Source organism: Podarcis tiliguerta, assembly GCF_965153285.1.
Source record: "Podarcis tiliguerta genome assembly, chromosome: 9".
NCBI classification, from domain to species: Eukaryota; Metazoa; Chordata; class Lepidosauria; order Squamata; family Lacertidae; genus Podarcis; species Podarcis tiliguerta.
Window position 1 is genome coordinate 23,926,632 of NC_139542.1, and position 15,849 is coordinate 23,942,480.

At 40.3% G+C, this 15,849-nt stretch overlaps 1 protein-coding gene across 1 annotated transcript in view; it reads right to left on the reverse strand.

Moving 5' to 3' along the window:
* Positions 1 to 15,849, reverse strand: part of COL25A1 (collagen type XXV alpha 1 chain) — a 303,953-nt gene that overhangs the window by 160,487 nt on the left and 127,617 nt on the right. The window contains exons 3-4 of the mRNA XM_083456875.1: positions 4,695 to 4,739; positions 3,341 to 3,348 (exon numbers count right to left, since the gene is read on the reverse strand). Of these exons, the coding sequence (XP_083313001.1) occupies positions 3,341 to 3,348; positions 4,695 to 4,739 (53 nt within the window). The remainder of the gene's footprint in view (positions 1 to 3,340; positions 3,349 to 4,694; positions 4,740 to 15,849) is intronic.

Genomic DNA, 15,849 nt, shown 5'->3' on the forward strand with positions numbered 1-15,849 from the left:
GAGACATTCGAAAACCGAGGTACCACAGTATATCAAATTGCTCTTTCTATACTCAAGATTGCTTAAAAGTGTTTATGGCATTCAGAAACACTACTCATATATTTAAAGAGGTGCAAATTTCAAAAGCGAAAAGAGACAAATTCATTTGTGATTTACTTTATGTGCTAAAATCAGTTATCTGTTTTGTTGTTTTGTTTAGTAGCTATAATCACATTCCTAAAGCATGATGCTTTATTTGTTTATTTACTGGATTTATGTAATGCCTTTCTGCCAAGGCACCCAGGTTGGTGTACAATGTACACTATATAAAATGGAAACTGACAGAATTTTCTCATAACAGCTGATCAAATGTGTGTTCCCTGGCCTGGGTTCCCTTGCTTCTGCCTTCCCTCCGAGCAGGTAGTCTCCCAGGGAAGGCGGAAAAGCAGTGCTTATATTTCTGAATGTATAAAAACACACTCAGATTATTTAATCCCATTGAAAAATCCAAGGTTGGGAATAGGCAGCATAACAGCACATGAAAATCCAAGACTTCACTTACTTTTATAATTGAAAAAAACTTTATATCATTCAATTAAAAATCCCTATTTAAGAATTTGTGTCATGTTAGAAGAAAGTCCCACTGAATTTCAAAGGGGCTTTCTCTCAAATAAGTGAACTTAAAACAGAGAGCCTTATTTTATAAACAGGAAATGTGAAAGAAGCAAAGAAAGCTTATCTCTCTCCATCAAGATGCTATCTTCAAGACTATTACCAAACACTTTGGTGGTTTCACATACATATGCAAAGCACCTGTGGTAGCCCAGGTTCAGCTAAATAGGACTGCAGCATGGACCAGGAGGTGGGGTCAACCAAAGTCCATATATGTTAGGGTTACCAGATTTTTTTCAATGAACCCGGGGAACCTTTTTTTTTAAAAAAAAAGCTGAATAGCAACAGGGAGTCAGTAGTGGGGATGGTGAGGTAAAAGACCCTGGGCCCAAGCACGCATGCAAAGCCCTTCTTTTGCACGCTGTGAAACATAAATGTGCAGAGATTTTTAAAAACTGGGCAACAGTGTGCCACCCACCCATGACTCCCAAGCTTCCCCCAATCTCCTGCCCCCTTCCTCCTTTGTTTTGACTGATCAGGGGAGGCTCGGGAGTCACAGGCGGGCGGCTGTTGCCCAGTTTTTTTAAAAAAAGAACTCTGCACATTTATGTTTCATAGGGTGCAAAACAAGGGCTTTGCACCTTGCCTGGCAGAGAAACCACTCTCCTTGTGCCCCTCCTAGGCAACACCCACTCGACTGTGACTCCCGAGCCTCCCCTGATCTGTCAAAGCAAAGGGGGAAGGGGGTAGGAGATCTGTACCACCGGACGTCCCTGGTTCCCCTTTGGCAGTGGCGGCGGCAGCAGCGAGCAGCTGCTGCAGCCAGCCAGAGCCAACTGCGCTACCAGGCTGGCTCCGGGCAGCTGAGGCTGCCACTGCCACATTTCCCGGGGACAGATTTCCAAATCTGGGGACATTCCAGGGACAGAATTTGTCTGGGGACAGATTTGCAAATCTGGGTACTGTCCCCGGGTACTGGGGGTGTCTGGTAACCCTAATATATGTGTTCTCCTTCACTGGATTTAGGTTGCAGCACGTGCTTTGCAGATGGCAGAAAACCCAGTAAGTCAAACACACACTTTAGTTGCACACCATGAACAATCATAAAGAACCAGTGATTAATGTGTCCTTTGTCTATAATGTGGGAACAGGAGGAAAAAAGATAACCTGAAACTATTTTGGGGATAAACAAATCTAGGACCCAATACGCCACAGTTGCTATTCATGTTTGCTACTATCGTTGTATTGCAACAGTACCCAAATGTTTCCATATGGTGGACTGATTTTTCCAATGAATGGGCTCTGGTGGCTTGAAGGAAGCTTCTGCCACATTTGCTGTAATTTTGCTGTGCCCAAATCTACCTTTCTCTGCTCTTACCTCTGCAGGGCAGAGCTTGAGCTGAAATCCCTCAGCTTTAAATAAGGATATGAATTAGTGAAAAGGCCACTGAACAAGTGTTGTATGTTGAGAAGGAAGGATCTAGGGGATGGAGCAGGAGGTTCCCAGATTCATGGTACTCTTCATCCAGAGGAAGGGGAACCAATGGCTCTTGAGATATTGATGGACTGCAACCCCCATCTGCTTTAGCCAGCATGGCTAATGTTAAAGTATGATGGGAGTTGTAACTCAACAACAATGGAGGGCCCCACCCTTTTCTTAATCATACAATAACCCTATTGGGGTAAATTGTGACAAATAGAAGCTCCAGTTATAACCAAGTGATTCTCATTACTATTAACTGTCATAAGAAAATAGGAACAATCTTCACATGATCTACTGACTACAAAACAACCTGATTTTACTTAGATATGACTAGTCATATTCCAAAGTTGAACCACTTGTCTCGTGTAAGGCTTGTTCACTCTTAATAGTATATACGTGTGGCCTGTTACATATGAAGAATGGGATACCAATGGACAAGATGGACTTCGTTCCTCTTCTTGCCACTGTTGCTGCTGCTCATTTCTCTACCATAAAAGTGAATTTCCAGGGCTGTTGGCAAAGTGTGATTTGGTTTCTCTGATCTCTCCTTTTAATCACAGATTAAATTGGATGTATCTCAAAGCCCTTCGGCCACATGTGAGGTGCATTGGGGAGGGGTTCGAATACAGGAAGGGAAGCCAGAAAGAGACGCCACCAGAAAAAAGTCAGCATATTACTTTCTGTTCTGTTCTAAAACATTCTAACGCTGAATTGCTAGAATGGGGTTGGTGGTAAGAGCATTCTTTTAGATGGAATGAGCTTTCCCCCATTGTCTGTTCAGGCTTCTAGCCTCTAAGTGTGTAGGATGTTGGGTTGGTAACAGCCTCTTTTCAGCCACCAGTTTGGAAAGGCTTTCTTCTTGCCATTCTGTGTTGTGACTTAGCAGTTTTACATTGTTTTGCTTGCTTATAGATTTATGGCTTTTTATTGTACTCTGCTGTATATTTTGTTGTAATGTGCTGTTCACTGCATTGGGGGCTTTTTTGGCTGAAATGTAGTATACAAACAAATAGTAATAATAATAACCAGCTTCCAGCGTTCATGTATACTGTTCTGCTTCAAAATGTAAAAGACAAAACCCAAAACAAGATAAAAAATAATATTGAAAAACCATTTGATGTTTAAAACATGTTAATAACTGAGAATGTATTTAGGATGATAGTTGGTACATTTAACATGTTCATCATTTTTACCAGTTTTCAAAAGCACTTTCTGACTCATTCATGAGAACCATAGATGATCCAATAGTATATCAGTTGTACTTACAGGAGGTCCTACGAAAAGAAAAGACAAGGAAAGAAAGACAAATGTATGTAAGTTTATGAAAACTTGAAAGGTATTCATATAGAGTGTCCATATAGATATTTTTTTGATGAAAGTAGTGGCATTTTCATTCTTCTCACCCAGCATTAAAGATTATTATTTTGCTGCAAGTGCCAAGCCATCTCATGTACAAAATACTTTGTGTTCACAAGTACATCTCTGTCTACAGATTTTTTCTTAAACATACAGTTCTGCAACCCTTGTAGTCTGACTCATAGGAACTCCCTCCCTTTCCCCTCTTGGATTTAACCTCAGCACCAAGGCAGAATTGCTTTAATCTACAGTTACTCCTTCTACTTTTCCTAAGACAGGCAAACTTTCTTTTATAATCAACTCCTTTCAAGGCCTACTTATAAAATGTTCCCCATTAAAAATGTCACACTTTATGAAGCAATATTAGCACATTTTCCAATTATTTACACTCAAAAGCTTTTTCTACAAATGTTCTAGAGAACATTATCAGAGGTCTGCAAATCACATCTAATATTTCTTTCAGGCTTATTAAGAGGAGCAGCTGTAGCCATCAAATCAATGACTTTTCATTAGCTTTTATGCTTCCCTTTTTCTTCCGACTCAAGTATGTTGCAAAGGGGGCACATAATAGCAACAGCTGTCCTTGATGTTTGCTTTAAATATAGTCAGACTTTCATTTTTAACAATGTGATTTTATTGTGTAGTTAACTAAAGTAATTTCTCGTTGTTGTTAAATGATCCTAAAGAGAATTTTAAACTTACAAGGTCTTTTTCTAACAGAAAGCAAATTAGTTTCATTTGTTAATAATGTCATGTGTTTATGACATTTAAAGGCTCCAAGGACTACTGAAATGCTATGCCAAATCACAGTGGTTTCATTTGATTTATGAGGATGAGCTGCCTAGGGCTCACACGCTTGTCCTCTTGTGGTATGGTTGTCAGTAAGCTGTTGAAAGCTTTGATTTCCATTTTAGATGTAAGTGCAGTTTAATATCATCTGAAGCCTAAACTGTAGATATAGGTTGTTGAAAGAAGCCAGCTTCATAAACTATGGTTTGAAGTTAGCTTGTTGCAACAAACAATGGTAAACCCTTTGTATAGAAAAAATTAAAAATAAGTTTGCTATATCTGTGTTATATATTTGTTACACTTGTTTTGTTGTAATACATGTGTTACTGTTTTTATATTTTTAAGTCTCTTTGGGGAAAAAATACTATAAAAATTGTTTTTCATATATGAAACAGTATCAGCAAGCATGCTTTCACAAAATGAACCAGGTGAAAACACACACACCAGAAGCATTACTTTTAAATCTGAAACATACCAATCTCTCCTCTTCTTCCTCGCTTGCCTCGTTTACCAGGAGGACCTGAAAAGCAAACAGTTCCCGATTTGTAATTGAGGAGTGCAATTGAAGTGGGCTAGTACATTCATGAAGTCAATGTGACACCCAGCATGGGATCAGTGACATCACAATTCAACCACAAATGCCTCCTAATGGTCTTTCAAGAAAATAGTCTTCCTTGCCTCAGCGAAAATGCCACAAAATTCATTGGCACTATTTATTTCATGTCATTGTACAGCTTGGATTGCCTAGCACATCTAGTGCTATGCATGTTTACTGGGAGGCATGCCATGCTCATTCCTAGGCAAGTGTGTCATGGATTGCAACAAAACTATGAATGCCTCAGTGGTTTAAATAACAGCAGAAGTGTTCAGCACATGTATAACATACTAGTAACAATGCAAAAGTCTTGCTTGCAGCAGTGGTTAGTCAAAACTAGGGTTGCCATATGTCCAGAATTTCCTGGACATACTCAGGATTCAGCTGTCGCGCACTGTGTTTTGGCGGAAATCGCAAAAATACCCTGAAAAATCCGAACACATATGGCAACCCATGTCAGAAGTGCCATTTTTGGCTAATTCCAGAAAGATAGCTCAAAAACATCATACTGTAATTCTTTTGAGATTTTGCAATTAAAAAAAGCTCAACAACTTAGTCAAAACAGAGTAACTCAGAACACCTGAAATAAAAGAGTCTTTGCTTGTTGCCTTACATGAAATCCAGAGCCATGATGACATTATTAAGGCCTCTCCAATTCACCTGCACTGCAAACTTCAAGCAGTAAAGGGACCAGAAGCAGAGCCTCTGAATTTCTGATAATACCTCAGACAAACTGTCATCAAATATATGGTTAGATCTGAAATACTGACAGGCATTATGTTTTAACCTTTGAAATAAAGCAGAGATGAGGAACCTGTAGCCCTCCATAATGTTGAGGGACTCCCAACTCCCACCAGCCCTAATCAGAGCGGCCAATTATCAAGGATGATGGAAGTTGCAGTCTAGGGACATCTGCAGGGCTGGCTGGATTTTTCTGCACATTCTGGATGTGGCTGTGTCTTGGAATAGACAAATGTTGGAGGGAAAAACCTCAAATGTTTCAAATCCTAGGCAAAAGTTGTAACATATTGAGGGTGGTTTCAGATTACCAGTAAAGATGGGCAGCATCTTAAACATTTTCTTCTTTTTGTAATATATATTTTCCTGGCCACTTGATGTAGCTAGGAACAGTAGCCCTAAGCTCATCTCAGCTGCCATGCCATCCCATAATATAATGCTTGAAGAACACTAAGTAGCACCATTCCAGATACATTGAAGAGAAAGAAAAGTGGCAGTTCCCGGTCTCCTTTAGACTTGCTTGCCTGTATCCTGCTGGACAGTCTTCTGAGACAATACAGTTGATGAAAACTTGTTTCCATAAATTAATCCCTAAACATTTAATTAACATGCCATCACTAATAATATAAAAAATGTGGTTGTAGGATAGATTGGCTGTTGTTAGTATTACTCCACCAAGCAAAAGGAGAAGAGGTGGTAAACTGCATTTGTGTCTGAGCATCAAGGGATAATGTATAAAGCCCCATTTCCTCTCCCTTTTAAGGCAGCAATGCATTTCCAGGAGAAGCAAAGGGAAATGCTGAATTTTGGGCCAGCTTGTGCAGGATACTCAAGTACAGCATTCTGCAGAATCTCTGGCATAGAAAACAATTGTTTGTTTTCTCCCTATCCATAGGTTCTAGCTATTAGCTTGGGAAACGATCCTGCAGCAGAATTCCATGCCTTCCTTTCTACATGCAGAATAGGGATCCCCGTGTACAGTACCACATGCATTGCAATTCCTGGTCCAATATAAAAGTCACCAATTAATCTCAAAACAATTAATTAATGTTTAAGTACAGGCAGTAAATTCTGTGCCAAGTAATACCTTACCAACACAAAGCACTTTAGAAACAACCTCTTGTTTTAAATGTCACTTTCAGGTTCCAAGCCTCTGAGAAAGAAATGTGACTTCTCGGTGGAACAAACTGGTGTCATGAAGATTAATGAAACCAAATAATACACAGAAAAAACAGTGTACAGTAGTTCAACTTGATGGCTACTCATAAAGCATTCAATATTTTAAGTAGAACAGCAAGATCTGGTGCTATTTTCCTGCTTCTCTAGAGAGGTGTTTTAAACAAGTTGTTGTTGAGGATAGCATTAATCAATTTAATTCCAGAAACTGTGTTGGTTTATATTTCAATCGCTTGCTATCATGAACTGTCTGAACAAGTTACAGGATCTGTTAAATCTCAGCTTTAAATATAACCAGCAAAATAAAGCAGATAAAGGTAAAATCTATATTTTAAAAATATACACATACTTTTTCAACCAAGCTATTGATTACAGTATAATGACAAGCCAGTCTAATTATATGCACTAAGAGTCCACCCAGACATGACGTTCCCCTATCACTAATAGAATAGGGTTTTGATGGCTTTCAACAAAAATAAAATATGAAATCAAGGAAGCGGTTGGCACAAAAATATATCAATCTCGTACAGATCATGGAATTTACTTGTCATCTTGCAAAACTCACTGGGCTCTGGTCCAAATACAGACTTTAGGGGCCCCTAATATTCACTTCAAAAGAAAAGATGACTGTCACAAGGTCCCTGAATTCTTCTTTGTCTCAGATTAAAATCTGAGCTGTGCAAGAACGTGTTTGTAACCACTCAGCTCTCAAACTCCCGGTCATGGGTTGGCCAGGGCAGGACCATGCAGATGGATAGCTTGTTGGAGAGTAATGGGGAGGGCTCCAGTGGGATAGGGTGGGGGTTATCCAGACATGGGGGAGCCTGATAGTAAGGATTCTAAGCAGGGGTCAAGTGGGGTGCAGCCTTTCCCTCAGCCTTTTCTCTCACCTCACCTGAACCCACAGCAGGTGTTGTGAGCCCCACCTCCCTCTTCTTCACAGCTGCTGGAGCCTATCTCTGACTACTTCACAGTGCCTCTTGTGCCACCCATACTGGAGTTATCAGATGCTGGGTCTAGCCTTGCTTCTGCAGAGGGGGCAGAGACACCCCTTCCATTACCTCAGTCCTGGAGAAACCACAGGAGATGTGAGAATATGCAGCAGATGACACTTTCAAGGCAGAGTGCCAGGTTGCTAGCTAAGGTATAGAGGCACTAAGCTGAGCCCAGTCCATTCCTTTATACAGGATAGCAAGGAATGTTTCAAGTGTCAGGCCAATGTCTAAGCTTTGATTAGTTAGATCACCTGCCTTTGTATAACTGTGCCTTGGATTAACTATGTGCATGGCCTGCTGCACCTAACACCAGACCAGCACTTTGCATATGTATTGCACCAACCTAAAACATTTGGAATGAAAGCTTTGCAGGGAAAACGTTATTTGAGTTATTGTTCTTTAGCAACTGGGAATAAGGACACTCCCTTTTTCTTCCCAAACCCCAATCCAGGCATAGACCTGGCATGGACTACTGCAGCATTAGTGCCTTAGCCAGGGGAAGAAGGAAGCATGGCTTCTGGTTTTATCTTGTTTCTCTTGACTCTGGTGTGCTAGTAATATGCCAGTGAGAAGGACTTCGGTTGCTCTTAGGAAATGTTTTTACAGGGGCAACTGCTCAGGTTTGGATGTGTGCTAGTTCATAATGGTCACTCCACTGAAGAGGTAAGCATTACCAGACCCCTGAGAAGAGTTCCTGGCTTGGCAGTAACATTGCAACTATGCACAGAAAGAAGATCTGATCTCCCTATCATGCTTGTACCATAGCTACTACCACTGTGACTTTGGGGGTTGAAAATTAAATGCAATGATTTCAGTTTAAAAATAAAATACCTCCACTTGTTATCAAAGTGAATTCAATGCGAGCCAACACGATCACTAGAATTCATAACTGGAAATAAATCTCATGCTAGCTTCCTGCAATTCTATAATTATTACTATTATTATTTTAAAAAACCTTGTCAGTTTGCATTTCTTGGTACAGAAAGTATTGATCTGATATGTAAAGATCTTTCCTATTCTAATTGATTCAAGAGGGTTCTGGAAGCTTCTCTGGTGCAAGCTGGAAGTTTCTAGCTGACAAGCAAGTTTATATTCTGCCTAGAAACAAGCAGAAGGTTCCTGATGTTTGGGTTATTCCTTCAGAGAAACAGCCTGTGTGAACTACCATATTTTTCACTCTATAGGATGCACCAGATGATAAGACGCACTTAGTTTTGGGGGGAGGAAAACAAGGAAAAAAATTTTTTGAATCCCAGAAGCCAGAACAGCAAGAGGGATCTGGCTTCTGGGATACTGTGCGGCTGTTCTGGCTTCTGGGATAACAGCACCAAGCTTCTTCAGGGCAGCGGGATGAAGGCTCCCCCTGCCCGGAAGAGGCTAAGGCAAAAGCCAGGACAGGCACCTCGCTGAAGGGGCGCTGTGCAGTTCTCCCTCTTTGCGCAGCACCTCTCCTTCGCAGGAAAGGCGCTGTGCAGGGAGGGAGAACTACGCAGCGCCCCTTCAAGCGAAGCTGGAGAAGGAACAGAAGGAGACCCTTCTGTTCCTCCTCCAGCTTTGCAGGACAGGCGCGACGCTACGAAGCTGGAGAAGGAACAGAAGGAGTCCCTTCTGTTCCTCCTCCAGCTTCACAGGAGAGGCGTCGCTGAAGGGGTGCTGTGCAGTACTCCCTCTCTGCGCAGTGCCCCTTCAAGCGAAGCGGGAGGAGGAACAGGAGGAGACCCTTCTGTTCCTCCTCTGGCATCGCAGGACAGATGCGTCGCTGAAGGGGCGCTGCGCACATAAGGAGAGCTGCGCAGCGCCCCTTTAGCGAAGCAGGAGGAGGAACAGAAGGGGCTCTGTTCCTCCTCCCGCTTCGCTGAAGGGGCGCTGCACAGCTCTACCTCTCTGCGCAGCGCCATTCACTCCATAAGATGCACTTACATTTCCCCTTACTTTATAGGAGGAAAAAAATACGTCTTATGGAGCGAAAAATACGGTAGTTCTCTTACCTCTTTCACTCAAGGTCATTGCGTCCTATAATAGCAGGCCATAAGGAGCCTGAGTTTCACTTTCTACCTCTCTTTCCTTCTGGTGTGGAGTTCTGTATATAGTATGCTTAGTGTTAAGGTTTTAGTCTTTTATAAATTATTATAAGTTAAGTCTGTTGCAACTGGATTTCTTATGGACAGTGCCAATCCTAATGTACATTGTAAAGCTCTGCTGGATGAAATATTAATTGCCTCTGGTTTTTGAGAAACCTGCAATGGTGTTTAAGTTTATTTTACTCTGTGAATGATATGCTGGAATCTGCTCTGGATCAATATGAGCAGAATTCATGACAACCCTTACAAGTCCTACTGTTGGGGGGGGGGGGTGAAGAAAATTTTCTTAAGTGATGTTACATTTTGTTTTAGCTAGCACAGAATAGAGGAACCTCATATATTCAGCTTGGCAAACACAGAAATAGCTGCTGTCACTTACTTGATAGACATGACTGAAGGACAGCTGAAATAAGCAGGCAGAGTTATTCTATACTAGCATGGAATGAAAGCCTTCTGGTAGTTTCAGTTTGCCATTCCAATGCATTACTACTTTGTTATAGCAAATGTTTTCCTTATCAAGACACAAAAACATACTGTAAAAAGACAACACAAACAATCACATTTGCATTTTCACAAACCCCTTTAATTGAGTTGCACTGATAATAAGGAATTCAAAGACAAATTTCCCAGAGAAATTTACAGGATAATATTAATATTATATTAAAATATATTCTTTTGTGTCCTTTCTAAGGGTGCAGTTCTAAACACAGGTACTTTTAAGTCATAAGGTTCCAGGACATAGTATCATAGAATTGTAGAACTGGAAGGGACCTCAATGGTTTTCTAGTACAGTGGTACCTCGGGTTAAGTACTTAATTCGTTCCGGAGGTCCGTTCTTAAACTGAAACTGTTCTTAACCTGAAGCACCACTTTAGCTAATGGGGGCTCCTGCTGCTGCCGTGCCGCCGGAGCACGATTTCTGTTCTCATCTTGAAGCAAAGTTATTAACCCGAGGTACTATTTCTGGGTTAGCGGAGTCTGTAACCTGAAGCGTATGTAGCCTGAAGCGTATGTAACCCGAGGTACCACTGTACAATCTCTTGCAATGCAGGAATCTCAACTAAAGCATCCATGATGGATGGCCATCCAAACTCTGCTTAAAAGCCTCCAATGAAGGAGAGTCCACAGCCTCCCAAGGGAGACCATTCCACTGTCGAACAGCTCTTACTGTCAGAAAGTTCTTCCTAATGTTAGGCAGAATCTCTTTCTTGTAATTTGTATCCATTGGTTCAAGTCCTACTCTCCAGAGCAAGGGAAATCAAGCTTGCTCCATACTCCATGTCAGTCCTTAAGATATTGACATTGTGTACTTAGACTTTCAAAAGGCTTTTCATAAAGTTCCTCATGAAAGACTTAAGCTTAGTAAGACTCAAGAAAGTAACTTGGAAGTCATGGAAAAAGAAAAGAGGTCCTTTTGTAACTGGCTAAGAAGCAGGAAGTAGAAATAAATGGACAGTTCTCCCAGTGGAAGGTTGGAGAAAGTGAAGAAGAAGAAGAAGAAGAAGAAGAAGAAGAAGAAGAAGAGGAGGAGGAGGAATAGTAGTAGTTTGGATTTGATATCCCGCTTTATCACTACCCGAATGAGTCTCAAAGCGGCTAACATTCTCCTTTCCCTTCCTTCCCCACAAGTGAAGTCCCCTCAAGGATTTGTATTGGGACCTTGTTTTTAAACTTGTTCATAAATTAGTTAGGGGTGAGCAACGAGGTAGCCAAATTTGTTGATGATGCCAAATTGCTCAGAGTGGTTAAGACAAAATGTGACTGTGAAGAGCCTCAAAAGGAGCTGTCCAAACTAAGTAAATGGGCAGTAAAATAGCTAGAGAGAGAGAGAGAGAGAGAGAGAGACCCAGTATATGGCATCAGTGAAAAAGGCACATTCCAGCTAGGATAGCTGGAAAGGAATATAAACTAAAAATGGTATTATGCATGATTAGCTTTTCAGCATAGTATTATGCATGACAAGCTGTGGCAGAATGTGGATGCACATTCATATGGGCAAGAAAACAACATCCCATGCTTACAAAAGCAGGAAGTGGCTCAAGAATGGAAGCCCTCCACTTCAGCACATAGATCTCTTTATCAACACCAGAGGCAAGAGGTTAGAGGCATTTCTACCTCTGCTTTGATTTTCTCTGTGACTTTGCTTGAGTTTCTTGACATCTTTGGTCGAGAAATTTACAAAGCATTTTCCTCTGGGAAAAAATTCAGTTAATAATAGTCTTCTTTACAAATGATTCAAAGTACACCTACACAGTTTGAAAAAATTGAAAACTCTTTGTCAGATGCTTCTGAATACCTGTTTCTGGAAACCACAAGAGTGTTCTTGTGCTTGAGTCCTGCTTGCTGGTTTCCCAAAAGCATCTGGGTGGCCACTGTGAGAACAGGATGCTGAATTAGATGGGCCACTGGCCTGATCCGGCAAGCACTTCTTATATGCTTATGCTTTCTCCTGCATGAGCCTGCCTGCCTACTGTGGTCATCACCTGATGACTTACTTCATGTCCAGTCCAATCCATTCCAAATAACTTTATTGCACTAGCCGTTGGACATGACAAATCTGAATCAAAAATAAATACAAGCAAAAGGGATGCTGCGCCACAAATAATAGTCTCTATTCAGATCTCTGCATCTTCCTTACAGTTCACTGCTATATTGTCCAGGGTCTTCTTTCTGATCTTTTTGGCTGCCAAAGCAAAAAGGGCAACTTTTTAAGAGTCACTAGAATGTTTACATTGCTAAGAAGCCATAGTACCTTCTCTTACAGCGAGAGACATCTTTCCTGTATGGACAGCTGGGTGAGAAATTGCGTCTTGGGTCCAATGTGTAGTGGGCAATATAGTAAATGGTGCAAGATGTCTTCCACCTGTGGTTGCCCTCATATACAGAGTCTGTCTTCATACAGTACTCTGCTGTATCACCCATAGCTTGAAAACGCAGGTCAGTAAAAGCAAATCTTAGTGAGGCTGGTCTATTCCTTGTCTTATTGCCATCTGAGACTCAGTTGGCTCAGATATGGAATGTTGACTTCTTGTCATGGAACTCTTGCTAGAGGGACCTGATTGGCTCCTGTGGCTTTCAACGAAGCTGCAAGACATTTTGCCAAGTATTTAGCCTGATGTCACTTTATCACTGATGTGTGGCTAGGTTTTTATCTGCTTTTGTTTTCAACTCTCTCTGCTATGTATTGTAATTTTAAGGCAGCCCTGTTTAGGGAAGTTTTTAATATTTAATGCTGTATTGTTTTTAACACTCGATTGGTGGCTGGGGAAACTCAGCCAGATTGGGGGGGGGGTATAAATAAATTATTATTAGTGTTGTTGTTGTTGTTGTTGTAATTATACCTGCTATGATTGTAAGCTGCCTTGAAATGTCTTTATGGGCTGAAAGGTGTGGTACAAATGTTTTTATGTAAATAAATAAATGCACACATAAATATATATTATTTCTGTGCTGGTTGGTTTGGTACATTCTCGCTGAATGGTCTTTGGTATCTGAAGGCTGTATTGGTATTGTTTTGTTCAAATGCAACAGCTACAAACATGAATATATGTAGTCCCCCTTAATTATTTTAATATCACTCTTCCTTACTAACTTAAAACAGCACATTTATTTATTTGCTGTATCTAATAACTAATGTCCAGCTAATGTCCATTACTTTGTAAAGCTGATGTGTCTCTTCTTACAGTAAACTTGATATTCTGGCTTTATTTTTAAGCCAAGACTGACAAGACTTTTGTGATGACGGTGACAATTTAAAATGGCCACTGAACTTAGCGGTTTCTCATTTCAGTGACAGTGAAACCCAATACTTTAAGATTAAAGGCGGCACTTAGTAAGTCAGGCACACTGGCACTACAATAATCTCAGACAAACCCACACAGGCAGGCCATCCATTTAAGCATAAGACTCTCTACCAAAGCCAACCCAAGCCAGGCATATTGCTTTCAAAGTTTTGTACAAGTATCCCCCTCCCATATCTATCATAATAAATATATCATTTGAAGAGGAGCTTAGTGACAGCTGCAGAAGTGAGTTTAAAAAAAGAGAAAAAATAAACACCAGTGGCATTCATACATTCATTAATCCTCTTGTTGCATAACAGCCACAAACCAAGTTGCACATTTGTTTGCAAAGAACAAATAACTAAGACAGACAGGAGTATGTCAAAGCCTTAAAAGCAAAACTGAGTGACTTTTTGTTATAGTCCTCATTCAGAAAATGTGGGGGAACTACTTGGGGTTGGTACTACATCAGTAAATAAAAATCAAACAATTCAACCTTTTCTGTGATAAATAAAGCCAATAACTAGGCAATAGCCAGATGAGAGGAAGAATTCCCCCTGCCCCATTTGATGTAGAAGAGAAGGCTACAATAGTAGAATAGTATTTCATGTTCTATCTATTCAATTGTTTATAATTCAAATATATGAAGTGATTCAGACTGTGTTAAAAAACCATCTATGGTCTGGCTCTTCTTTTGCTTCTTTTTAAAACCACCTTACTCTTAATGCCATCGTTAAAAAACAACAACGCCTGTCGCCTGCATTCAGGGCAGCATCTTTTGACAGTCACCTGTATCCACACTGAGAACTTAATCTACTCTGTTACTGCCTTTTCCCAGGTGTAACCTTGTATTCTTTTGCCTTCTTCCAGGTCACTCTTGTGATATTACAACAATTTCATTAAAAGAAGAAGTCAACTACGTTTTATATATGATGATTCTTAGCAATAATTCCACTAAAGGAGCCAAATACAAAGGAAAATTGAACACAACTGATACATCAAACTGGACGCACAAAATATCCCAAAATAGAATCATCTTTGCACATTCTGCTTCCTGCTTTTTATGCACAATTTGAATCTGGATTTGGCTGATATCCTCTGAATTATTTTGGATTTTCAACTTAAATTAGCACCTGAGCTTGAATATATTATGTGCCCTTTGACCAAAAGGAACTTACACAAAATTCTCATGGAAGTGGGCTCTGAGAAGGTTGATTGTATCATATATTAAAGTATCTGTTATAAATTGATTACATTCATATGCCATTCTTCCTCAAGGGACTCTAGGGAGTGAGAATGACTCTCTTCACCCTGTCCTGGTAGCCTAACCAGCAACTTTGTTAAATATATCTCTTTATTTACACAGACATATACCACTTGGGCAAAGAAACACTACAATAATTATTCTACCGACTCTTAACTATCAAAATACAGTTTGAACAAAAAGCATATTAAGCCCAAGGCCAGGATTGGGCAGGTAAAGCTGGGCATTTGCCAATAACCATATCCCTGAAGGGACCCACTGAAAAGAAGACTTTTCAGAGCTTCTAAAATTTTCTGTATTAGAAAGCACTACTGCACTGTAAGTAAAAGAGAGGTTATTCTGAAGTTCACAACACAATTTAAAGCTTACATTCAGATATCAAATATATCTGTGTAACGTATTAGTGCCAAGGAATCAAGCAAAAAGTCATTTTAAAGGAAGTATGAAAACTTTGTCATATTTGTTTCTGCAAATTTGCCTGCCAGTAAAGGAAGATAATATTTCATCTTTACTCAATCTAGCTGCCATAACTGTAGACTAACAACAGACAACATCTCTTGACTATGAATAATTTGACAAAGTCTACATATAAATATTAAACAGGGGCAGATCAGAAGCCTATAGAATGTCATTCATTATCTCCAACCCCCCAACCCGCCAAGAAAACTAGCCACCTATTGATACATCTGTTGTATGGTCAGGTGTTTTATGAATGAAGCCATCTTAGAACGGAACCAGGCAACTTGTAAAAATACATGAGGGATTTCGCCAAGTATATAATAATCAGCTGCGTTGAAAGCTGTACAATGATTAAGTGCTTTAGGATGAGGATAGATGCCTAGACAAAAGAAGTAAATGTAAGAAACCCATTCATAACCTTCACAGGCGGAGTCTATACTCCCTAGAGCTTTAGCATAATGAATACAGGGTATTTTGATAGAGCATCATACAGAGATTTATGCATTGCCCACTGAAGAAATATCAGGAATGGATGGGAAA